This window comes from Bolinopsis microptera, chromosome 4 (genome assembly GCF_026151205.1).
Source record: "Bolinopsis microptera isolate Bmic1 chromosome 4, MBARI_Bmic_1.0, whole genome shotgun sequence".
NCBI lineage: Eukaryota > Metazoa > Ctenophora > Tentaculata > Lobata > Bolinopsidae > Bolinopsis > Bolinopsis microptera.
The window spans coordinates 1,261,622-1,288,232 of NC_087075.1; the positions used below are offsets into that span (position 1 = coordinate 1,261,622).

General features: G+C 39.8%; 2 protein-coding genes across 2 annotated transcripts in view; one reads left to right on the forward strand and one right to left on the reverse strand.

Annotated features, from left to right (window-relative positions):
• LOC134814336 (dynein heavy chain domain-containing protein 1-like) overlaps positions 1-26,611 on the forward strand; it is a 41,277-nt gene that overhangs the window by 11,996 nt on the left and 2,670 nt on the right. The window contains exons 14-27 of the mRNA XM_063822430.1: positions 2,854-2,932; positions 3,093-3,261; positions 3,578-3,694; positions 4,153-4,254; positions 4,606-4,774; positions 4,877-4,989; positions 5,136-5,234; positions 13,782-13,889; positions 14,133-14,231; positions 14,719-14,889; positions 15,006-15,111; positions 15,371-15,493; positions 16,027-16,109; positions 23,999-24,133. Of these exons, the coding sequence (XP_063678500.1) occupies positions 2,854-2,932; positions 3,093-3,261; positions 3,578-3,694; positions 4,153-4,254; positions 4,606-4,774; positions 4,877-4,989; positions 5,136-5,234; positions 13,782-13,889; positions 14,133-14,231; positions 14,719-14,889; positions 15,006-15,111; positions 15,371-15,493; positions 16,027-16,109; positions 23,999-24,133 (1,673 nt within the window). The remainder of the gene's footprint in view (positions 1-2,853; positions 2,933-3,092; positions 3,262-3,577; positions 3,695-4,152; positions 4,255-4,605; positions 4,775-4,876; positions 4,990-5,135; positions 5,235-13,781; positions 13,890-14,132; positions 14,232-14,718; positions 14,890-15,005; positions 15,112-15,370; positions 15,494-16,026; positions 16,110-23,998; positions 24,134-26,611) is intronic.
• Positions 165-1,481, reverse strand: LOC134814168 (uncharacterized). The gene is made up of 4 exons (XM_063822219.1): positions 1,396-1,481; positions 951-1,185; positions 515-744; positions 165-382 (listed from the first exon to the last, which is right to left on the reverse strand). Exons 1-4 carry the CDS (start codon positions 1,442-1,444, stop codon positions 375-377), a joined length of 522 nt encoding a protein of 173 aa, XP_063678289.1. The 5' UTR covers positions 1,445-1,481; the 3' UTR covers positions 165-374.

Below are 26,611 nucleotides of genomic sequence, written 5' to 3' on the forward strand. Positions count from 1 at the left end.
TTTTCGAAAGATAAGTTTTATTCATGTAAAGAGATACGATTTATCTAAATTTCCTAATAGTTTTATTACATTTTTATCTATGTATTTCCAAATTGATTGTAATTACAAATTTTAAGTTGTTAGTGCCGGGTGCTGCCTCCGGGTAGTGCTCCTCAATCAATCAATCAATCAGTTCATAAGTTATTTCATTTGTCAAAAACACCATATTTTAGAATGAATAAGGCTCTAAAAATAATTCACCGTCCCACCTTTCGGTTTCAGTAGGGCTGCATAAATATTCTTAAAAGATCTTGGATATTATTGTCAAATAATATCCATATTAAAGATAATTTAATAAAGTTTCCTGTGTTATCAGTTGAAATATCTCGGATGTCTTACTCCTCTGAAAATAGTATTGGTTAGTAATAATGCAAGAGAATAAAACCCAAACAGTTTAAAATCAATTCAATCTTTGTTCTGCCTAAAATTGAACGGCTCAAGTCAGACACTACATTTGTAAAAGTGTTTTTCTCACCAACTCTAACGAAGACCTTGAGCTCGTACATAGTAAGTATGTGCGCGTGCATATTGTGGAACTTGACACTGTCTCCTCTAGTGCAGCCGTTATCAGGCGGAGGAGCCGAGGGAGAGCCTGTGTAGTCCTCTGTGTAGACGGATATCAGAAGAGGGGCCTTCTTAGCACAGTACCCTTCACAGGAGTGACACCAGATCTCATCGTTAGTGCAGGTGAACGTGCTCTTGTACCTGTGATATCAGGGATTACATTTGGGCTCATTTCTATCAAACCTTCCTCAAAAGGTTCCAACTTACCTGGCAAGGTTCCAACTTACCTGGCAAGGTTCCAACTTACCTGGCAAGGTTCCAACTTACCTGGCAAGGTTCCAACTTACCTGGCAAGGTTCCAACTTACCTGGCAAGGTTCCAACTTACCTGGCAAGGTTCCAACTTACTTGGGGAGGTCGAGGAAGTACCAGATCTCCACAGTCTCCACACAGAACTCAGCCCCCAGATGAACTGTCACCCAGGTACCAGCTTCCCAGTCACTAGCTAGGTACTCCGTGATTGTCTGCGTCTTGAAGTTGTTGTCTATCACCTTGTGGGCACCGTATTTTTTTGGCATGTTTCGGAAAGGTCTGGACTGAGCAGCAGATACGGGTTGTATCTCTACAGTCTCTGCCGTGCAACCTGAATATTTAGGTGTTGTTGGTGTTGTTGGTGTTGTTGGTGTTGTTGGTGTTGTTGGTGTTGTTGGTGTTGTTGGTGTTGTTGGTGTTGTTGGTGTTGTTGGTGTTGTTGGTGTTGTTGGTGTTGTTGGTGTTGTTGGTGTTGTTGGTGTTGTTGGTGTTGTTGGTGTTGAATCTGGTGAGAGTCGTTGACTATGAGTTATGCACTTACCGCAAAACATCTGAGAGGCTAGCGCCACGATTAAGAGATATGTGAACATGACTGTCACCAGGCTGTCTTTATCCTAAACTAAAATTGAGAACATAGTAAATTTAACAATCCTCTAAATTTCATGTTTAAAAATAGAGGACTGACTGTAGACAGGCCAAAGCAAGTTAGTTTTTTAAGAGTTCATTATTTGCTTCCATCATATCACGTTATTTTATCGCCCTCTTGTTGGAGTTCCTTGTTCACAACAAAATGACTTAATAAAACATGACATATTGCCTATGATCAATGATATGGATTATGGATGGAATGTTCTTGCTTTTTCGGTTATTTGTAATCTTCGAGGGTGGAAGATATGGACGTTTTTGACCCGCCGAACAGATTTTTGGCTAATTTAAGTGATGATACTGATATCTCCAAGAAGGAGCAGAAACAATTAAACGATGAAAATAAAGTACATTGTCACGGGGAGCCACAAAATTAATGGTTACTGAGAATGAAAAGATGGTTTTTATCGATTTAGATTTAGAAATTTGTAATTACATTTGGATGGTTCAGCATATTCATTTTAATTTGCGCATGGTTATAAAGTTATAAGGATTCGGACTCAGTTTAAAAAGTTATCTTAATTCTAGATGGACTGATTAGTCTGATTAAATTACCTGCAAAATTGTGGAAGGTTCAAATTTGAACTGCGACCTTTCTGAGCGGGAAATACTGAACTGATGATGAAGTATCCACGGCCCACGCTGTAGCCATTTGCGATCAAATTTTATAGTTTAGACTTTAGATTATCGTCAATAAAATGATTCGTAAGAAAATGAAAAGCGAGTGGTTACAGCATTAGGTAGTAATATTTTATCCACTTCAGAACCCCTTGCACGAGTGGCAGAGTCTCTGATCTTGGGTGCAAGTAAATGTGCTCCTGTACCTAGAGTGTTACTTATTAGAACCATTACTGATAAGAATAATGCAATATAGAGATAAGAGGGCAATGTTGGAAGTACCAGATCTCACCATTATTAAAATAATAAAATTGTATTATCTCAATTTTACCGATAATATTTTACTGATATATAAATTAAGTCTTAAAACAAGTCTATTCGCTATATATAGCCATTTTACATCGTAAAGTCATTCATCTTAGATGATTTTGAAGAGTGAGATAATGAAATATATACAAGAGGATATATAGGATCACATTTATCATTTAGTGTGGGTAGAGAGAATGAAACTAAAATGAACTAAAATGAACTAAAATGAACTAAAATGAACTAAAATGAACTAAAATGTGACACAAATTAAGGATATATATTTTGTAAGTTAACAATTTGTGGTTTATATTATTATATTAGTGCTATATTTTCCCAGTTAAAACAAGTCAACAGTAAATAGTGAAATTCTAATTATTATTATTTCAATTATCACAAAAAATCATTTACGTAATTATGTATGTTTCAGTGCTGAGTTGCGCCAGAGAGTGGTTACCAGATAACGCACTGTTAAAACCTGATAAAGTTAACCAAATTCTCAGCTACAAGTTAGTAAAACAGAGGTCACCGTGTAACGCACCTATCAAGCTCATAACTGATATATATAATTGCAAAGTGTTATCTCCTCTACTTCAGGAGGAGAAGTTACCACCCTGATTACCCCTGATTACCCCTAATTACCCCTGATTACCCCATTACCCTTTTCAGCAAGGAGTATTCAGAGTCCTTATCTCGATACCAAGAGGTGTTAGAAACAGCGCTGAACGAAGTCCAGGAGTATTGTCGAGAAAAGGAGTGGCTCTGTGAGATTAGAGCCTTTGTTAGGACCTGGAAAAGTGTGGACCGGTATAAGGGGTCTCAAGCTACTTACATACAGGTATAAGGGGTCTCAAACTACTTACATACAGGTATAAGGGGTCGCAAGCTACTTACATACAGGTATAAGGGGTCTCAAACTACTTACATACAGGTATAAGGGGTCTCAAACTACTTACATACAGGTATAAGGGGTCTCAAACTACTTACATACAGGTATAAGGGGTCTCAAACTACTTACATACATGTATAAGTAGCAGATATTTATAAACTGAAATCTATAAATATGAGGTACTGATTACTCACGTAACATACACCTTAACTTGCCTTTTTCTAAAACTAGATAACAATTTCCTGTAATTTACTGTTAACAACAGGAAGTGCTGGAGAAGTTGAAGTTCTGGAGTCAGCATGTGGAGAGTTTGACGACAGAGTTTGATACAACAAACAACTTGTTCCACATCAGCTGCTCTGCCCTGTACAGCGCTTTACAAGTAACCAGATTTAGTTATTATAAAAACTAGCACTGTACAGCGCTTTACAAGTAACCAGATTTAATGGTGTCAAGACTCAAGAGACTAAAATAATTATTACCTATTTAATTCGCGAATTTGGTCCAAATTTTGGGCACTAATATTCTTATTCCTTGGCCAATTTTGTATTTTTTCATGCTGATTTCAGTATTATATCTTTTACGGTTTTTGCGGAACGTCGTGTTAAACTTAAAGTTGATGCAGTGGTGTCAGTAAAATGGTACGGATATATATATACCTATATTAGTAAGATGGTTTTCTGTATATTATGTAATAATCAGTGGCGGCGTCTTTTCAGCTATCCTTGTCTGCTGTGAACAGTTCATCTTCTGATGTCTTGATAAGGTTCCTTAGTACAGTACCTATGTAGGTACCTATAAGTTACAGGTAACTAACGTAATACCTCAACACTTTCACAGCCGGCCCTGGGAGAGATATACGAGTCCCTGATAACAATGGTTCAGAGCGAATTTGACGAGCGAGGTGCTCGGCTGATTGAGGAAACTCAGAATAAACACCAGGTCCTTATTGCTAAGTGTCTGTCACGTGTCTGTCGCGTGTCTGTCACGTGTCTGTCACGTGTCTGTCGCGTGTCTGTCACGTGTCTGTCACGTGTCTGTCACGTGTCTGTCACATGTCTGTCATATATCTGTCACGTGTCTGTCACGTGTCTATCACGTGTCTGTCACAACCTCAAATACTTGATTATGAAAATTGAAGCTCTTGTACATCACATTAAATTTTTGTAAATTTGTTTTAATTATGATATTTTGCATGATGATTTCGTATAGCATTTAACTTAAACACACCCCCCCCCCCCCCGGCCCTATCCCCACTCGATGCTAATGCTCACCCGCTAGTATTTGTCACAGATGCTGAAAGCACAAAAAGCTGAGGTGTCAAGTTTTGCTGAGTACGCTAAGACGCTGAGTAACGTGAAGCTGAACACTGAGGAACTGTTAGCGGAGAAGGAGTACATCAAGTCTCTCTACGGGATCTTGCAGAAACTTAAGATAGATAACCCACTCATGGCTGAGATAGGTCCGTCAAAACGATTCGCAAATTTAAACGTTTTCAAATAAACTACGAATGTCAAGATATTTTATACATGCTTTATTAATAACTCCTCCCTGACTATATCAGACAAGAGACTGCAGCTACAATGGGAGTTGTATCTCATGGTGCTCCATGATGGAGAGACCTTCATCACCAAGGAGGCTCCGGCTATGTTACAGGGCCTCGACGAGCAAATAAAGGTTATTATGGTACCTGTATTAGTTATTAAAGTGAGATCGAGCAGGACCCTCAGCTCCAACATTTGCTCGTCCAGCTTCTATTACTGTTCTATAAATGAATGTGAAAACCTTGAATAATTTGATCCTAAGTTTCCATTTATTTTCAGACCCTAGAAATAGAAGCAGAGATGATCCTGCGTAAGATATCACAAGTGGACTCCCCGTACTGTAACCCTAACACTGATCACGCAGTAATAATGCCTCTAGTGAGTACTGTAACCCTAACACTGATCACGCAGTAATAATGCCTCTAGTGAGTACTGTAACCCTAACACTGATCACGCAGTAATAATGCCTCTAGTGAGTACTGTAACCCTAACACTGATCACGCAGTAATAATGCCTCTAGTGAGTACTGTAACCCTAACACTGATCACGCAGTAATAATGCCTCTAGTGAGTACTGTAACCCTAACACTGATCACGCAGTAATAATGCCTCTTGTGAGTACTGTAACCCTAACACTGATCACGCAGTAATAATGCCTCTAGTGAGTACTGTAACCCTAACACTGATCACGCAGTAATAATGCCTCTAGTGAGTACTGTAACCCTAACACTGATCACGCAGTAATAATGCCTCTTGTGAGTACTGTAACCCTAACACTGATCACGCAGTAATAATGCCTCTTGTGAGTACTGTAACCCTAACACTGATCACGCAGTAATAATGCCTCTAGTGAGTACTGTAACCCTAACACTGATCACGCAGTAATAATGCCTCTTGTGAGTACTGTAACCCTAACACTGATCACGCAGTAATAATGCCTCTAGTGAGTACTGTAACCCTAACACTGATCACGCAGTAATAATGCCTCTCGTGAGTACTGTAACCCTAACACTGATCACGCAGTAATAATGCCTCTAGTGAGTACTGTAACCCTAACACTGATCACGCAGTAATAATGCCTCTAGTGAGTACTGTAACCCTAACACTGATCACGCAGTAATAATGCCTCTAGTGAGTACTGTAACCCTAACACTGATCACGCAGTAATAATGCCTCTAGTGAGTACTGTAACCCTAACACTGATCACGCAGTAATAATGCCTCTAGTGAGTACTGTAACCCTAACACTGATCACGCAGTAATAATGCCTCTAGTGAGTACTGTAACCCTAACACTGATCACGCAGTAATAATGCCTCTAGTGAGTACTGTAACCCTAACACTGATCACGCAGTAATAATGCCTCTAGTGAGTACTGTAACCCTAACACTGATCACGCAGTAATAATGCCTCTAGTGAGTACTGTAACCCTAACACTGATCACGCAGTAATAATGCCTCTAGTGAGTACTGTAACCCTAACACTGATCACGCAGTAATAATGCCTCTAGTGAGTACTGTAACCCTAACACTGATCACGCAGTAATAATGCCTCTAGTGAGTACTGTAACCCTAACACTGATCACGCAGTAATAATGCCTCTTGTGAGTACTGTAACCCTAACACTGATCACGCAGTAATAATGCCTCTCGTGATTACTGTATCCCTAACACTGATCACGCAGTAATAATGCCTCTCGTGAGTACTGTAACCCTAACACTGATCACGCAGTAATAATGCCTCTAGTGAGTACTGTAACCCTAACACTGATCACGCAGTAATAATGCCTCTCGTGAGTTCGCTCATTATCACTATTAGTTCAAATTGAGCTGTTTTTTTAAATGCAATGATTTGTCCATATTATATTTATGGATCTTGCACTGATTTGCAGTTTGCTATTTGCCGAATATTCACGCCGGTGGGACGCCAGTAAGTTTAATGAGTTTTTATTAAAGTTACATATTTTAGTAGGGTTAAATGAAGTTTACAGACAGGAACTGTAAAATATCCATCATTTGATCGGGAATGAAAAAGTATATCAATTCGTGACTTAATTTTAGATTAGATAAAGAATAAAGACGAAACTACGGATAAAATGAGTAATAAATAGAATAACAGGCCGGGTTACCCTAGTAATTACATAATATCTTATTTAATTGGTCATTTAATCAGTACAAACACGTCGTATTGAAAACCAATTAACGTAGTATTGAAAACCAATTAACGTAGTATTGAAAACCAATTAATAAATTTCACTCGGTGAAATAAAAATTATGGAAAGAGGATGGTCCTGGATGGACCTAAAGAGGATAGCATAAAATTGCTTTGCTTTGGGAGTTTGGGGTTTGACAACCCTCCAGTGCTCTGGAAGTGGAAGGATATGATGACAGGGAAATCTAACGCAATAACAAGTTTTTGATGTGTATTCCAGGCTCCGACAGTCCTTGTCAACCCATCTAGATCCTTCTTTTAAAACTTCTTAGCCCGTCATGAGTCTTTACATTTTAATGAACCTGGTTAATGGCGATTTTATTGTTTAGCCCATTCCAGTTTAAATCACTTAATAATCGTAGTGTATTACTTTGCTATTCGTTCCTAGCGTTTATATCAACGCATTGTAGTTGTAGTGGCGTAACGTTACCACTGCATTGTAGTTGTAGTGGCGTAACGTTAACACTGCATTTCTGTAGTAATGGCGTAACGTTACCACTGCATTGTAGTTGTAGTGGCGTAACGTTACCACTGCATTGTAGTTGTAGTGGCGTAACGTTACCACTGCATTTCTGTAGTAATGGCGTAACGTTACCACTGCATTGTTGTTGTAGTGGCGTAACTTTACCACTGCATTGTAGTTGTAGTGGCGTAACGTTACCACTGCATTTCTGTAGTAATGGCGTAACGTTACCACTGCATTGTAGTTGTAGTGGCGTAACGTTACCACTGCATTGTAGTAGTAATGGCGTAACGTTACCACTGCATTTCTGTAGTAATGGCGTAACGTTACCACTGCATTGTTGTTGTAGTGGCGTAACGTTACCACTGCATTGTAGTTGTAGTGGCGTAACGTTACCACTGCATTGTAGTTGTAGTGGCGTAACGTTACCACTGCATTGTAGTTGTAGTGGCGTAACGTTACCACTGCATTTCTGTAGTAATGGCGTAACGTTACCACTGCATTGTAGTTGTAATGGCGTAACGTTACCACTGCATTGTAGTTGTAGTGGCGTAACGTTACCACTGCATTGTAGTTGTAGTGGCGTAACTTTACCACTGCATTGTAGTTGTAATGGCGTAACGTTACCACTGCATTGCTGGTTTAAATCGTCGGTTTTGTCTGCTGTCTTACTTAGCTTTTTAAATAAAAAAGGGAAATCTTCTGTTTCACTTTTATAAAAGTATACCGGATTTTTGGTTATTTGTTGTTCTTTATAGCTTTATAGGAAGCCTTCAATACTAATACTAATAAATTTCACAATATCGGAATTAATTAGTGCGCACTGCGCATCCACTGTTGAGCCCGGAAATAACACGTGAACTGATTTAACAGCTACTAAGTACTCACGTGTTCCAATCAAGCAACATGTCAACTCGGAAGTAAGACATATCGTGAATCCAGCAAACTAATTTTGGGCTTCGGCAAATTGTAGAAAATGGAGTATAAGTAGTGTGGTGACGTCACGTGATAATGTGATGACGTCACGTGATAATGTGGTGAGTGTTCTATTGGTCCAGGCATCCTACGAAGTGAAACCACCTTTTCCGCATATCTCGCCACTGTGTTAACGAGATTTACTGTTGCCACTCACTTTCACTATCACTTTCTCTTTGTATTTCTCATTTGTCCGATCAGAGAAAACTTGCTATGTGATAGTTGTGTGATCGCAATTTGTTTTGTTTATAAAATACTGATATCATCCATTTCTCATGTTAGAGATTCAAGATTGCTGGGGAGGGCTTAACAAAGCGGACATGAGAATATTAAAATTAAACTGACTTAGACTACATTAATTGTTGACACTATCAGTACGTATTTTACCCGATAAAACTTCTCTTTTACCCCACTCCACATTATAGGATCTGTACGCTATGTTGCGGTGTCTACTCCTAACTCTGGCTGTGGTCTCTGCCACCTCTGCAGTGAAATGTTACTCCGGATGTGTAGCCGGTACCATTGAGATGGCCGGACAGAGCCAGGGCTACCCCGGCGGAGAGTGTACTGACGACACCACCGCCATGTGTGAGGCCGGATGTGTAACTGTGTCCCTCAAGTTCGACTATGAGATGGAAGTAGGAGAAACTAAAATGGAAGGATCGGCTGATGCTACGACTGCTATGTGCAGCATGGGTAACGCTAACGATAATCTCTGTGACACAATGAAATCCTCTATGGAGTCAACCATGGGAGCTGTTTCCAATTTGAAGTGCGGTGTTTCGGCCCCATGTGAAACTGAGAAGTGCAACGACCCCGCCAAATCCGGAGGTAACAGTGAAAGTGATGGTGGTGAGGGCGAGGGCGAGGGTGAGGGTGAGGGTAAGGGTGAGGGTAAGGGTGAGGGTGAGAGTAGCAGTTTCGCTGTTCATGGTGTTTCTTTCGTCCTTTTCTCTGCTGTCCTTGGACTCCTCTACTAATGAACAAGGAGTGAAAGTAAGAAACGTTAATCGAGAACCGAAGCTCCAGCTCGTAGACTGCGATTGCTCAAAGAAGAATAAAAACACTGAGTAGATTAAATTTTCATTTTTGTATCACGGGTTTTTGTTTAATTTCCCCTCCATACTCATGTTCAATCTTGTTTTCCTTGTCACTGCTGCAGTTGCTCATGCTAATTTGTTAGAAAATATTGCCTTAAAATTGTAATTTGATTATCTTGTTTTGTTTTCAACTAATTCTCATTTCATTCTGACCAAAACATGGTTGATTATTTCTTACCCTTAGGAAAGTTGTATAAATCATGTTGAGGTGTCTACTTGTGACTTGTGCAGTACTTTCTGCCACCAATGCTGTTAAATGCTATTCTGGATGTGTGGCCGGTACCATGACAATGGCCGGACAAGAACAACAATACCCTGGCGGGGCCTGCACTAAGGCAACTGTGGCTGTCTGTGAGGTCGGATGTGCTACAGCGTATCTAGCCTTTGACTATGAGATGGAAGTAGCAGAAACTAAAATGGAAGGATCGGCTGATGCTACGACTGCCATGTGCAGCATGGGTAACGCTAACGATAATCTCTGTGACACAATGAAGTCCTCTCTAGAGTCGACAATGGGAGCTGTTTCCAACATGAAGTGCAAGATTTCAACCTGCGATACATTTAAGTGCAACGACCCCGCCAAATTCGGAGGTAACGGTGAAAGTGATGGTACTGAGAGTGAGGGTAAAAGTAATGGTGCCGAGGCCGAGGGTGACGCCGAGGGTGAGGGTGAGAGTGAGGGTGAGGATGACAGCAGTTTTACTGTTCACGGCGTCTCCTTCGTCCTTTTCCCTGCTTTACTTGGACTACTCTGTTGATTTATATTACAACAAATAAAACAAATCTATTAGAGGTTCTTGTATTTTCTTGTTGTTAAAATGCGATTTTAAATAGACCTGCGCAAAAAAATATTGCGTTAAAATGAAACAAAATGTACTTAATGGATTTGGTTTCTTCAAGTTATTGTACTATGTTAAAATTTAGCTAAATTTTAAAGACGTGCTTATCTTCTTGTTTTATCAGTTAGTAAACAATTTTACTGACGAAGTCGCAGTGAAACTGTAATATAGTTTAACTTCCCAGTCCCCACCAATATAGTATTACTATGATGTTAAAATGTATCTAAATTTAAACTTTCAAAGCAAGATTACATTTTCCAATAGAAATCACACATCCTACATTTCCGCCGAAAGTCTTATTTCTGACCGTGTGCTCTATTCCTCTAAACTCTACAAATAGTTTCATTCCTCAGTCTCGTTTCCACTGTCTCCACCCTTGTTTCTATACTGATCAGTTCTGCTATCGCTCACTGCCAGCTCCAAATATCCAGGATATCTCTGCAGGTTGGTCCAGGCCCACGTGCTTGGTATTGAGCTGTGACAATAACCATCCTTCTCTGTGAACACCTGGTTATAAATCACTCTTCCCAGCTTCTTCATGGTGATCCTATCAGACGTCTTCTCAATAATAAGGATCACATTATTGTCTCCAGGTCTGCACTCCAAATTGTTATGGAGGTTAAAGGATGTGGTCTCTCCGTTGAACCAGTTAACGTTATCTGCTCTGTCACAATAGATAATCCCTCTTTGTCCCTTTATTTCAACATGTCCGTTTAATCCACCGTATCTTCTGAGACCCAATTTAAACCACATGTTTACGTCACATGGAAGTCTAAGGAAATAGAGTTCCATAGTGTTTTGCTCGAAGTAGGGTTTGATGACAGCTTGTTTTGTTTCGGAGAACTGGACCCAGTTGAGACTGTTAGAGTCCGAGTACCAGGGTAGAGCTAGATCAGTCCACTGCATGCCAGCACTGCCTCCACCGAGGAGGATATACTTTACCTCGCTCAGAACGAAGCCAGCTCTGTAGGGAAAGTTCATTTCTAGCACTTTGCCGTTAACCGAGATTTGGAATTCCTCCCTCAAGCATTTTATCTCTACTTTGAAAGGCTCGCCGTTAGCAAATTCCGGAAGATTGGTCTTTTCTTCTGATCCCCAGCCACTGTGATCCTTAGAGTTGAGAAGTGCTCTGTTTCCGTTTAGTGGAGGATTGAAGGTGGCACTAAGCATATAGTGCTCCTCATTCTGCATTAAGAAACCGAAAGTGAATCCTACTGACCCGTCAGCGTATATTCCCCATGCGTTGATCACATTATACTGTGCTAAAGGCTCTTTAATGATATTCCTTTTGCCATATGTTGTTTCAAATGGAATTCCTGGTCCTAGATTTTGTCCATTAGGCAAATGAAGAGCTGTCCACTGGAAACCATGACTACCTCCATTCAGCACAACATGGTGTCCCCCCTTAATATCCTCACGGTGAGCAAATCTTTGATTAAGTTCTTTTCCGTTGAAGAATATTAGGTACTCCACAACCTCAACTTGAATCTTTATTTCAAACACAGTGTCTTTTTCAAAATTGTTTTTGCTGAACTCTAGCCTAATCTCCTTCTGCCATTCCATACTGTCAAAGCTGTTCAAGACGACTAAATCATCCCAAGGTCTGAAGTCAGCAACGAATACTACTGCATTGTTTCTGCTTTCAATGCTAACACTAAATCTGGATGTAGTGTCGTCTTGAAACACGCCCCATGCCCTGACCATATCACCAACCTCCAGTGGCTTTTTAAGACCATACTCCACGTTCTTGTCCGCACTGAAGATGTGTCGAAATGACTCATACTTTGGCAGCTGGGCATCTGTCCAAATCATGCCCTGGCTGCCGCCTAGAAGCCAGAGGAACTTTATTTCACGCAGGGCAAAACCTTCTCTGTACGGGAACGTCGTTCCAAGATCTTTTCCATCGACAAAGACTTGAAATGCATCCTCCAAGCATTTTACCGCTACTTTGAACGGCTTGCCATTTACGAAGATTGGAATTTCTGTCCGTATCTCTGTCTGCCAACCGTTCATGTTCTTAGAGTTCATCACCACTTTGTTCTCACTGGGCGGAGGACGGAAGTCAACGTTTATCATATGATAAAGTCCGTTCTCCATCATGAGGTTGAAACTGAATTTAGTGGACCCAGTAGCGTAGATCCCCCAAGCTGTGAGGACATCACCAGCAGCCAGAGGTCTCTCCAGAAGGCTCAGGGAGTTCATCTGGCCTGTTGTTGTAGCAAATGGAATACCTGGTCCTGGTGCCACGTTTTTATTTGACACGGTGCCCCTATCCGGGGTTGGGAGATGAAGAGCAGTCCATTGGAAGCCATTGCTGCCTCCTTCTAGTTCAACATGTTCTCCTCTATTTAACTCTAACCGATGTGGCAACATTCTCTCCAGCTCATTACCGTTCACGAACACTCTATACCCTTCATTGTGAACTTCAATCTTTACCTCAAACATTGTATCTGCATCAAAGTTGTGTCTACCCAGCCTGGGTCGGATTTCCTCTTGCCATTTCTTTCCTCGAAGCTGTTCAGGATGACTAGATCGCTCCAAGGTCGGAAGTCTGCAACGAATAAAACTGGACCTTTTGAGCTACTTTGGCCAATTCTCACACTAAATTTGGAGGTCGAGTAATCTTTGAAGACCCCCCAAGCTCTAATTACGTCACCAACTTCAAGTGGCTTCTTTAGTTCGTAGAGAATGTTTTTATCTGCACTGAAAATGTGTGCTTCTGTGTGAAGAGTAAGGAGCCCGAGGCTGATCAATAAAGGCACCAACACTCTCATAATGTCAGGACAACAAGTGTAGCCACAGAAAATGCAGAGAAATATTGTTAAAATGAGGACCTGAATTAGTGCGACACGTTGCTGAACCTACCTACCAAATACCTTTCCTCTCAAGTCAAAACAAAAATAACCTAACTAACGCTAGAGTAAACAATCGTGTGCGCAACTGCGAAATAATTACTGAGATTGTTAAATGTTTATGTACATGCCATCGACCTCTAAATTAAATGCCTTAAATCCTTATCTGTATGATAATGAAGATTTATTGGAAAATAAGATTGGGGTTATTTTCCATGATGGCAGAATTTCATGACGAAATGTTGTGTCAAAAATAAAAGGAAGGTGGATTCACGAATCATTTTGAAACTTCCTGAATGGATTTCACAATATCAACACAACACATGTGTTTAACTAGGCTATCAAATGGAAGGTGCGGTTATTAAAGTTTTAAATTGTATTATATATATATTATTGTGTATGTCTACGATGGATGTTAAGTTGAACGCGGTCGTGTAGATTATCTGTTTACTTATTTGTTGAACCTCTTTTTAACTATTATATCTTCAGGTTGAAGATGCCAAGAAAAAAATCTTGGAACTAAAGGAGACGATGACAATGTATAGCGATTGGAAATTCAGTATTTCCAACAATTATCACAATCTACAGAAAATTCAGGTTTTCTAAAAATTTTACAGTAGTTATTATTTTATTTGCAAATAGATCTTTGTTGCTTAGTTGTTCTAAGTAGTGTAGTTCTACTGTTCTAGATTTTGCATGGTTGTACCGGCTCAAAGTCTGTAGAATTTTAAAAATACTGCAATATTTCCATTCTGTGTGAAATATTCTGTGTGAAATATTCTGTGTGAAATATGAGTGTGATATCGTGATATTCTTTTACATCGTATGTGCCTATTATAGGTGGTTCAAACGAAAGTTGACGCACGCCACGACGTTTGGGCAACTCTGCAAACAGTGTGCCAGACTGTACAAACTTGGCAAGAAACCAAGTTTAGCGAGGTAATGTACAAACTTGGCAAGGTTTAAAAAAATATCACACTTTATTTTACTTCGGACATTCCAACAGCCACATTGTTACACAAGTGTTACCAGCCAATTACAGGAAGGCGAAGGATTTAATTATACATATGCCAGTGACGGTAAAGGTAGTGTGTACCATACTTTCTTCGCCCGAGACTTTGCTGCATTGGGCAGCTCCTCATTTAACCCTCACACCCGATTTCTCGGGTATTCGGCTGAGTGGACCGGCGGGCTGCATATAAGATCACTCGGAATCCTTAGCTGAACGACGCTCACCCCATGGCTGGTAGCTCAGCTGGGAATCGAGCCTGTTACCTCGCGATTAACAAGCAGGAAGATTTACCAACTGAGCCACGCAGCCATAAAATTCTGAGTTCAATAACTCCTTCATTGACAGTTTTATTAATATTTCCACTCTTTAACCGAGCTATGCTCCTACACTCTCTATACCACATGTCTGTTTCAGTTTGATACGATCTCCGCCTCAGCTCAGATCCAAACTTGGCTCCAAACAGCTGACTATCTCCGGAGTGTGCTGCCAGAACGGGACCGTATCCTCACTAACCTTGACATTAAGATTGATAACGTTTCTAAATTTGTGCCATTGTTAGTGCAGCTGAGCTCGGAAAGTGTCAAAGTTAGTCTAAACTTTCAGGTTTTATTGATTCTCGTCAACGCGTAGATAATAATATTGTCAGCGTCAAATTCTTAATTTATGGGGTATTTTCTTGAGCTGATATAATTACATCACAGACTCATCACTGGCAAGAGATACACATTTGTATGTCTGAGATGTACGATTCTAAACAAGAGCTATACGTGAGCCACCTTATGACCAGCAAACTACTTCAAAACAAAGGTATTTGTCACGTACAACCCTAACCCCTAACCCCGAAGCTAACCCTAAACCCTAACCCCGAAGCTAACCCTAAACCCTAACCCTGAAGCTAACCCTAAACCTTAACCCTGAACTTGAAGAACCGAATTTGCATTTAACTGGGATATCAAGTGACCAAAACAGTTTTTTTGAATAACTCTTCGAGGAGAGCATTTTAAATCAGAGTCCTCCGGAAACCACTATAACTGCTTTGATCTCCACTAACAAAGTTATTTTTCAGACGTTATATCTAGAATCTGTGGACAAGCCCTGACAGAGCACACGCTGGAGCAAAGTATGGTGGAGCTGGAGCAGTACTGGGAGTGCAGGGAGTTCACTCTTAGGAAGATATCTATCCCTAAACGTAAGTACTGGGAGTGCAGGGAGTTCACTCTTAGGAAGATATCTATCCCTAAACGTATTACGTAAGTACTGGGAGTGCAGGGAGTTCACTCTTAGGAAGATATCTATCCCTATACGTAAGTGCTGGGAGTGCAGGGAGTTCACTCTTAGGAAGATATCTATCCCTATACGTAAGTACTGGGAGTGCAGGGAGTTCACTCTTAGGAAGATATCTATCCCTAAACGTAAGTACTGGGAGTGCAGGGAGTTCACTCTTAGGAAGATATCTATCCCTAAACGTAAGTACTTGGAGTGCAGGGAGTTCACTCTTAGGAAGATGTCTATGCCTAAACGTAAGTACTGGGAGTGCAGGGAGTTCACTCTTATGAACTTAGGAAGATATCTATCCCTAAACGTAATTTAAGTACTGGAGTGCAGGGAGTTCACTCTTAGAAAGATATCTATTCCTAAACGTAAGTTGGACTTGTAGAAAACGTTTAAATAACTCATATTTAATATTCATTAAACTGTAGATTTCCTAATTTACCTTTTCAGAGAATCCCAACAAGAACAGAAAACCAGCCTCTGAAAGTGTCTTTATTCTGGACAGTGAAGATAACATCATTGGGCAAATAGACGTGAGTCGGATTTTCAGCTTATTTGAAGCTCTAAAAAGCGATTTGTGGCGTTATTTTCAGTACAGTTTATAGAAATGCAGTTCCTCTCTCATCTAGATTACTGAATAGACACGGTTAAAATAATCTGTGATCGGTAAAACTGGTTGTTTACACATAGATAATATGATGAGAACAGTTGCAGTGTCGAGAAATTAGCTTAATTTATGGAAGTATACAATTTTTGAAAGCAATAAGTAAACTTTTTAACTATAATAGCATGGAAATAAACATGATATTGATCATAGCTATAAGTATTGGAATTACTGAAAAATAAGATTCAAGAAGTCTCTTAAATATTTTGCAATTCATCTCATCCAAGCGTATAATAATAATCACATTATATAGCGATTAGTGAATATCTCCTTGAATCTGATCTTCAGGGAGGAGGTCCATGATGTGGGGTGTAGGAGGTCGGATGTACTCTCCGCTCTTAGATTCGTTGGTCTTGAACCATCTTCGGATAGGGCTGGGATAGTGCAAGAACTTATCCATGAAGACACTCAGTTTATCAAACTTGTCGTAGGCTCCGGGGCAGAATACGTTGATGTCGTAGAGACAAGCGTAGAGAAGGTAGTCAGCATGGACTGGTAGAGTGTCTCCCATGATGAAGGGTCCGGTGATGAGCTCTTCAAGGGCTGCAGCTTTGGGTGCAAACTTGGTCAAGAATCTGGTCCTGGCGTATTCAACATCAAAGTCGTTACACTCGGTGCTGTTGGGAGCAAAGCAGATCTTGTTGATGAGGTAGACCATGGTGTTCATGATGGAGAAAAGGATCTTCTCAATCTCCTCACACTTCTTGAACTGTTCAGGATCGTCAGGGATGAGGAACCATGCAGCTCCAATAGCTCGAACTACTGCGATGGATTCAGTCATCTTGTTGTCGAGATCCATCCAGTTCTTAGAGGTGTCGTCCTTAGCTTTGAGCCATTCTGGGCAGTGGTCCATGTAGTTAGCGAGCTTAGTATCACAGGCGATCTTCTGGTTTGCTTCTCCGATCTGCATCCTTGAGGTGAGCATCATCTTGACAACTTTGGACTTGATAGGTTCAAGAGGACCGGTTTCCACCTTTTCTGGGTTCGTGAGAGTCATGATTTCGACTTTGTTAACTATAATGTTTGGCGTGTTAGAAAATGTTTGTGTCATTAACTTATTATCATCGCTTTTAAATAAATAATTTTACTTCATAAGATTGTAATTGTAAATTTCAATTCATGTTAAAAACATTGAAGAGACATGATTCAATAAATATATTATATATATATATATAGTATTTTGGGAGGAAAGTATTGTTACACATATCATGATTCTATTACGCAGAAAGGTTAAATTGCAGAACAACGAAAACCAAAAAGTGTGCGATAAATAGACTTCCAAGAGTCCCTCTTATTTCTTTAGCTCTCATTTCATTCAAACATTTAGTGAATATCTCCTTGAATCTGATCTTCAGGGAGGAGGTCCATGATGTGGGGTGTAGGAGGTCGGATGTACTCTCCGCTCTTAGATTCGTTGGTCTTGAACCATCTTCGGATAGGGCTGGGATAGTGCAAGAACTTATCCATGAAGACACTCAGTTTATCAAACTTGTCGTAGGCTCCGGGGCAGAATACGTTGATGTCGTAGAGACAAGCGTAGAGAAGGTAGTCAGCATGGACTGGTAGAGTGTCTCCCATGATGAAGGGTCCGGTGATGAGCTCTTCAAGGGCTGCAGCTTTGGGTGCAAACTTGGTCAAGAATCTGGTCCTGGCGTATTCAACATCAAAGTCGTTACACTCGGTGCTGTTGGGAGCAAAGCAGATCTTGTTGATGAGGTAGACCATGGTGTTCATGATGGAGAAAAGGATCTTCTCAATCTCTTCACACTTAGCTTGGTTGGCAGCATCATCAGGGATAAGGAACCATTCGGCTCCAATAGCTCGAACTACTGCGATGGTTTCAGTCATCTTGTTGTCGAGATCCATCCAGTTCTTAGAGCTGTTGTCTTTAGATTTGAGCCATTCTGGGCAGTGGTCCATGTAGTTAGCAAGTTTAGTATCACAGGCGATTTTCTGGTTTGCTTCTCCGATCTGCATCCTTGAGGTGAGGATCATCTTGACAACTTTGGACTTGATAGGTTCAAGAGGACCGGTTTCCACCTTTTCTGGGTTCGTGAGAGTCATGATTTCGACTTTGTTAGCTATAATGTTTGGCGTGTTAGAAAATGTTTGTGTCATTAACTTATTATTATCGCTTTTAAATAAATCATTTTAATTCATAAGATTGTAATTGTAAATTTCAATTCCTATTAAAAACATCGAAGAGACATGATTCAATAAATATATTATATAGATATATATAGTATTTTGGGAGGAAAGTATTGTTACACATATCATGATTCTATTGAGGAGAAAAGTTAAATTGCAGAACAACGAAAACCAAAAAGTGTGCGATAAATAGAGTCCCTCTTATTTCTCTAGCTCTCATTTCATTCAAACATTTAGTGAATATCTCCTTGAATCTGATCTTCAGGGAGGAGGTCCATGATGTGGGGTGTAGGAGGTCGGATGTACTCTCCGCTCTTAGATTCGTTGGTTTTGAACCATCTTCGGATAGGGCTGGGATAATGTAAGAACTTATCCATGAAGACACTCAGCTTGGCATGTTTCTCCAAAGCTCCGGGGCAGAATACGTTGATGTCGTAGAGACTAGCGTAGAGAAGGTAGTCAGCATGGACTGGTAGAGTGTCTCCCATGATGAAGGGTCCGGTGATGAGCTCTTCAAGGGCTGCAGCTTTGGGTGCAAACTTGGTCAAGAATCTGGTCCTGGCGTATTCAACATCAAAGTCGTTACACTCGGTGCTGTTGGGAGCAAAGCAGATCTTGTTGATGAGGTAGACCATGGTGTTCATGATGGAGAAAAGGATCTTCTCAATCTCCTCACACTTCTTGAACTGTTCAGGATCGTCAGGGATGAGGAACCATGCAGCTCCAATAGCTCGAACTACTGCGATGGATTCAGTCATCTTGTTGTCGAGATCCATCCAGTTCTTAGAGGTGTCGTCCTTAGCTTTGAGCCATTCTGGGCAGTGGTCCATGTAGTTAGCGAGCTTAGTATCACAGGCGATCTTCTGGTTTGCTTCTCCAATCTGCATCCTTGAGGTGAGCATCATCTTGACAACTTTGGACTTGATGGGTTCAAGAGGACCGGTTTCCACCTTTTCTGGGTTCGTAAGAGTCATGATTTCGACTTTGCTACCTTGAAAAGTAAGATTAGTTAAAACTGTAAAACCAAATCAATTTTCGAGCAATCGTAAAACATCTTGCATAGAATAAAGTCCTTGTAAAATGCGACGCTCAAAACTATTGGATGTTGTTAGTTTAGTTATTGGAACATTGCAATCCTTGAATTTCTGTTGCCTTTAAAACATAATTTAAGTCTCAAATCTTTAATATTTATTGAAGCAATGACACATACAGTTTTTTTTTCTTCATAAACATACATATAATCTTATGGAACCTTCTGAGAGGAAATTATTCATAAACATCATAATTTTAACATAAAGCTCACTAAGTGCTTAAAGTTTTTCAGAATTTCGTGGTGTCGACTTAAAAAAAAGGTATTTGATTGAACTATGTGTAACAAAAATGAAAATAATCATATGTGCGTAAACAGTTAAGTTAGTTTATGCGATATCTCCTTGTCCCATGTCTTCAGGGAGGAGGTCCATTATGTGAGGTACAGGGGGTCGGATGTATTCTCCAGTCTTGGCGTCGTTGGTCCTGAACCACCTTCGGATAGGGCTAGGATAATGTAGGAACTTGTCCATGAATTCGACCAGTTTGGGAGACTTGTCGTAAGCTCCGAGGCAGAACACGTTAATGTCGTAGAGACAAGCGTAGAGAAGGTAGTCAGCGTAGACGGGAAGAGTGTCTCCCATGATGAAGGGTCCGTCAAGAAGATCTTCAATAGCCTTGGCTTTGGGTGCAAACTTGGTCAAGAACCTGGTCCTGGCGTATTCAACATCGAAGCTGTTACACTCGGTGCTGTTGGGAGCAAAGCAGATCTTGTTGATGAGGTAGACCATGGTGTTCATGATGGAGAAAAGGATCTTCTCAATCTCTTCACACTTGGCTTGGTTGGCAGCATCATCTGGGATGAGGAACCATTCGGCTCCAATAGCTCGAACTACTGCGATGGTTTCAGTCATCTTGTTGTCGAGATCCATCCAGTTCTTAGAGCTGTTGTCTTTAGATTTGAGCCATTCTGGGCAGTGGTCCATGTAGTTAGCAAGTTTAGTATCACAGGCGATCTTCTGGTTTGCTTCTCCGATCTGCATCCTTGAGGTGAGGATCATCTTGACAACTTTGGACTTGATAGGTTCAAGAGGACCGGTTTCCACCTTTTCTGGGTTCGCGAGAGTCATGATTTCGACCTTGTTATCTAAATGAATATAAATATTAGTTATTAATGTAACAGTAATAGTATTTTAGCTGTTATAATATAGCATACTGAGTATTAAATCGTGGAGAAAACAATTTTGTTCTTTAATTTTATTTCGCATATCAATCGAAGTAGTGAAAACAAAAATTTCTTAGTACATATAAATATTATCTTCAAGGATTAATCATAATATATACAGTAAACATATTAACTATAGACTAAATTACAAAGGAAAAGTTTGAATATAAACAATGTAACTTAATAATCATATGTGCGTAAACAGTTAAGTTAGTTTATGCGATATCTCCTTGTCCCATCTCTTCAGGGAGGAGGTCCATGATGTGGGGTGTAGGAGGTCGGATGTACTCTCCGCTCTTAGATTCGTTGGTTTTGAACCATCTTCGGATAGGGCTGGGATAATGTAAGAACTTATCCATGAAGACACTCAGCTTGGCATGTTTCTCCAAAGCTCCGGGGCAGAATACGTTGATGTCGTAGAGACTAGCGTAGAGAAGGTAGTCAGCATGGACTGGTAGAGTGTCTCCCATGATGAAGGGTCCGGTGATGAGCTCTTCAAGGGCTGCAGCTTTGGGTGCAAACTTGGTCAAGAATCTGGTCCTGGCGTATTCAACATCAAAGTCGTTACACTCGGTGCTGTTGGGAGCAAAACAGATCTTGTTGATGAGGTAGACCATGGTGTTCATGATGGAGAAAAGGATCTTCTCAATCTCCTCACACTTCTTGAACTGTTCAGGATCGTCAGGGATGAGGAACCATGCAGCTCCAATAGCTCGAACTACTGCGATGGATTCAGTCATCTTGTTGTCGAGATCCATCCAGTTCTTAGAGGTGTCGTCCTTAGCTTTGAGCCATTCTGGGCAGTGGTCCATGTAGTTAGCGAGTTTAGTATCACAGGCGATCTTCTGGTTTGCTTCTCCGATCTGCATCCTTGAGGTGAGCATCATCTTGACAACTTTGGACTTGATAGGTTCAAGAGGACCGGTTTCCACCTTTTCTGGGTTCGTGAGAGTCATGATTTCGACCTTGATATCTAAATGAATATAAATATTAGTTATTAATGTAACAGTAATAGTTATAATAGTTATAATATAGCATACTGAGTATTAAATCGTGGAGAAAACAATTTTGTTCTTTAATTTTATTTCGCATATCAATCGAAGTAGTGAAAACAAAAATTTCTTAGTACATATAAATATTATCTTCAAGGATTAATCATAATATATACAGTAAACATATTAACTATAAACTAAATTACAAAGGAAAAGTTTGGAATATAAACAATGAAACTTAATAATCATATGTGCGTAAACAATATAGTTAGTTTATGCGATATCTCCTTGTCCCATGTCTTCAGGGAGGAGGTCCATGATGTGGGGTGTAGGAGGTCGGATGTACTCTCCGCTCTTAGATTCGTTGGTTTTGAACCACCTTCGGATAGGGCTGGGATAGTGCAAGAACTTATCCATGAAGACACTCAGCTTGGCATGTTTCTCCAAAGCTCCGGGGCAGAATACGTTGATGTCGTAGAGACTAGCGTAGAGAAGGTAGTCAGCATGGACTGGTAGAGTGTCTCCCATGATGAAGGGTCCGGTGATGAGCTCTTCAAGGGCTGCAGCTTTGGGTGCAAACTTGGTCAAGAATCTGGTCCTGGCGTATTCAACATCAAAGTCGTTACACTCGGTGCTGTTGGGAGCAAAACAGATCTTGTTGATGAGGTAGACCATGGTGTTCATGATGGAGAAAAGGATCTTCTCAATCTCCTCACACTTCTTGAACTGTTCAGGATCGTCAGGGATGAGGAACCATGCAGCTCCAATAGCTCGAACTACTGCGATGGATTCAGTCATCTTGTTGTCGAGATCCATCCAGTTCTTAGAGGTGTCGTCCTTAGCTTTGAGCCATTCTGGGCAGTGGTCCATGTAGTTAGCGAGCTTAGTATCACAGGCGATCTTCTGGTTTGCTTCTCCAATCTGCATCCTTGAGGTGAGCATCATCTTGACAACTTTGGACTTGATGGGTTCAAGAGGACCGGTTTCCACCTTTTCTGGGTTCGTGAGAGTCATGATTTCGACTTTGCTACCTTGAAAAGTTAGATAAGTTAAAATTGAAAAAAATATCAATTTCGAGCAGGAAAATTAAATTATGATTCGTTTTCAAACCTGGTTATCAAGGATATGAGTCACAATCAAAAGTTATATCAAGAAACGTAAAAAACAACAATTAAAAAAAACAACTAAGTTTTACTTTAGCCAAAGAGCTATTGTATTGAAGCACTATGGAAAGGATAATATGAATAACTGAGGGCTCTTAATGGCTTTTATAGTTAAAATCTTGATTGATACAATTAATTAACGTACTTGATAACATTAGCGATATTTCACTATCGGGATTATTCTAATGAGATTATTATTGCTTAGATTGAATCGTTAATGAATTTGTCTCTCGCAATTGTTATGGTCGTTCTCAAATGTCAGCTTATCTCAAACTCTCTTTAATGGTCCAGTGTTGTAATATATAAAGGTGTATAATGGTGTTATTATATACCCTTCCTCTTCTAATGGGCTTATAAATGAGCTTATCTCATTTAACCAATAATTGATCGAGGAATCATTCAATTAAATTGAATTTCCGTCTTGTTAAATTGAGGGGTAATATTGCATGATATTCATTACTTGCCCCTAATCTAGTGGTTTGAGAGGTAATAGTCTCTCTGTCTAAAGCTGTGAAGCAAAATGAAACGAGCTAAATCTAATCTGTTATCAATTACTCAAGCAGATAAGCTTGTAATTCTATTTACTAATACTATTTACTATACGTTATTTTAGTGTCAGATATTAATGAACTAATTTAAAAAGATCTTGCTTCATTTTATCAATCCCCATTAATCCTGATTGCATAGAAATAATAAACTTGCTTACTTGACAGCTGCGGGAGGATAATATGTAATATTTGTTTTGACACGTGACATAGACTCTGGCATTTCATCGGTCACTGCTGAAAGCTGATTGGTTAATCGCTGTCACATGTCATGGGGCCAGGGGGTCACATGTTATATAAATGTGCCCCCTTACTGGTAGCTTCATGTATGGAAGTGTGTTTCATAATTAATTATCCTCAATTTATTCAGCAAATTAAGTAGGAGGGTGAAGGCACGTAGTCAGGGGGGGGGGGTGCTTTACAAATGTGCCGCTTCCCACTGTACTGGTTCTCCATTTGTTTTAATGAATAACGATCGCTGGGATAGAAATAATTAGAAATAAATACAACTTGACAATTATTGTAAAAGTCAATTTAAGGTCAATATATCAGCATATTTTATAACTGAAAATGAATAATTCGAGAACTAAAAATATAAGTTCATAAACTCCTACATTCCAAACACAAGGAAATGTTTTACCCACCCCTCCTCTCAGGATCACCAAGTGTTGCTACAGTCGATGCTGGCTTCGCCCTACATACAGGAACTCCATGTCAGAGCTGAGACCTGGCTTGTTCTGCTACAACAACTACACGTTATCATGCACCTCTGGCCTGTTTGCCATACCAACGTTAGTACAGTCACCAACGTTAGTCACTATTAGTCACATACCAACGTTAGTCACTATTAGTCACATACCAACGTTAGTCACTATTAGTCACATACCAACGTTAGTTACAATTAGTCACATACCAACGTTAGTCACTATTAGTCACATACCAACGTTAGTCACTATTAGTCACATACCAACGTTAGTCACTATTAGTCACATACCAACGTTAGTCACTATTAGTCACATACCAACGTTAGTCACTATTAGTCACATACCAACGTTAGTCACTATTAGTCACATACCAACGTTAGTCACTATTAGTCACATACCAACGTTAGTCACTATTAGTAACATACCAACGTTAGTCACTATTAGTCACATACCAACGTTAGTCACTATTAGTCACATACCAACGTTAGTCACTATTAGTCACATACCAACGTTAGTCACTATTAGTCACATACCAACGTTAGTCACTATTAGTCACATACCAACGTTAGTCACTATTAGTCACATACCAACGTTAGTCACTATTAGTCACATACCAACGTTAGTCACTATTAGTCACATACCAACGTTAGTCACTATTAGTCACATACCAACGTTAGTCACTATCAGTCACATACCAACGTTAGTCACTATTAGTCACATACTAACGTTAGTCACTATCAGTCACATACCAACGTTAGTCACTATTAATCACATACCAACGTTAGTTACTATTAGTCACATACCAACGTTAGTCACTATTAGTCACATACCAACGTTAGTCACTATTAGTCGCATACCAACGTTAGTCACTATTAGTCACATACCAACGTTAGTTACTATTAGTCGCATACCAACGTTAGTCACTATTAGTCACATACCAACGTTAGTCACTATTAGTCACATACCAACGTTAGTCACTATTAGTCACATACCAACGTTAGTTACTATTAGTCACATACGAACGTTAGTTACTATTAGTAACATACCAACGTTAGTCACTATTAGTCACATACCAACGTTAGTCACTATTAGTCACATACCAACGTTAGTCACTATTAGTCACATACCAACGTTAGTCACTATTAGTCACATACCAACGTTAGTCACTATTAGTCACATACCAACGTTAGTCACTATTAGTCACATACCAACGTTAGTTACAATTAGTCACATACCAACGTTAGTCACTATTAGTCACATACCAACGTTAGTCACTATTAGTCACATACCAACGTTAGTCACTATTAGTCACATACCAACGTTAGTCACTATTAGTCACATACCAACGTTAGTCACTATTAGTCACATACCAACGTTAGTTACTATTAGTAACATACCAACGTTAGTCACTATTAGTCACATACCAACGTTAGTCACTATTAGTCACATACCAACGTTAGTCACTATTAGTCACATACCAACGTTAGTCACTATTAGTCACATACCAACGTTAGTCACTATTAGTCACATACCAACGTTAGTCACTATTAGTCACATACCAACGTTAGTCACTATTAGTCACATACCAACGTTAGTTACTATCAGTCACATACCAACGTTAGTCACTATTAGTCACATACTAACGTTAGTCACTATTAGTCACATACCAACGTTAGTCACTATTAATCACATACCAACGTTAGTTACTATTAGTCACATACCAACGTTAGTCACTATTAGTCACATACCAACGTTAGTCACTATTAGTCACATACCAACGTTAGTCACTATTAGTCACATACCAACGTTAGTCACTATTAGTCACATACCAACGTTAGTCACTATTAGTCACATACCAACGTTAGTCACTATTAGTCACATACCAACGTTAGTCACTATTAGTCACATACCAACGTTAGTTACTATCAGTCACATACCAACGTTAGTCACTATTAGTCACATACTAACGTTAGTCACTATTAGTCACATACCAACGTTAGTCACTATTAATCACATACCAACGTTAGTTACTATTAGTCACATACCAACGTTAGTCACTATTAGTCACATACTAACGTTAGTCACTATTAGTCCCATACCAACGTTAGTCACTATTAGTCACATACCAACGTTAGTTACTATTAGTCGCATACCAACGTTAGTCACTATTAGTCACATACCAACGTTAGTCACTATTAGTCACATACCAACGTTAGTTACTATTAGTCACATACGAACGTTAGTTACTATTAGTAACATACCAACGTTAGTCACTATTAGTCACATACCAACGTTAGTCACTATTAGTCACATACCAACGTTAGTTACTATTAGTCACATACCAACGTTAGTCACTATTAGGGGTGGGCACCCCTATCACTATGTTACTTTTACTTTTACAGTGGCTGTACTCCCTGTATACCTTGTATTGTTTACAGTGGCTGTACTCCCTGTATACCTTGTATTGTTTACAGTGGCTGTACTCCCTGTATACCTTGTATTGTTTACAGTGGCTGTACTCCCTGTATACCTTGTATTGTTTACAGTGGCTGTACTCCCTGTATA

Coding starts and splice junctions, on each gene's coding strand:
- LOC134814168 (XM_063822219.1), bottom strand. CDS start 1,444: ATGTTCACATATCTCTTAATCGTGGCGCTAGCCTCTCAGATGTTTTGC. Junction 1,186..1,395: donor AGCCTCTCAGATGTTTTGCG/GTAAGTGCATAA, acceptor CTAAATATTCAG/GTTGCACGGCAGAGACTGTA. Junction 745..950: donor TACTTCCTCGACCTCCCCAA/GTAAGTTGGAAC, acceptor CTGATATCACAG/GTACAAGAGCACGTTCACCT.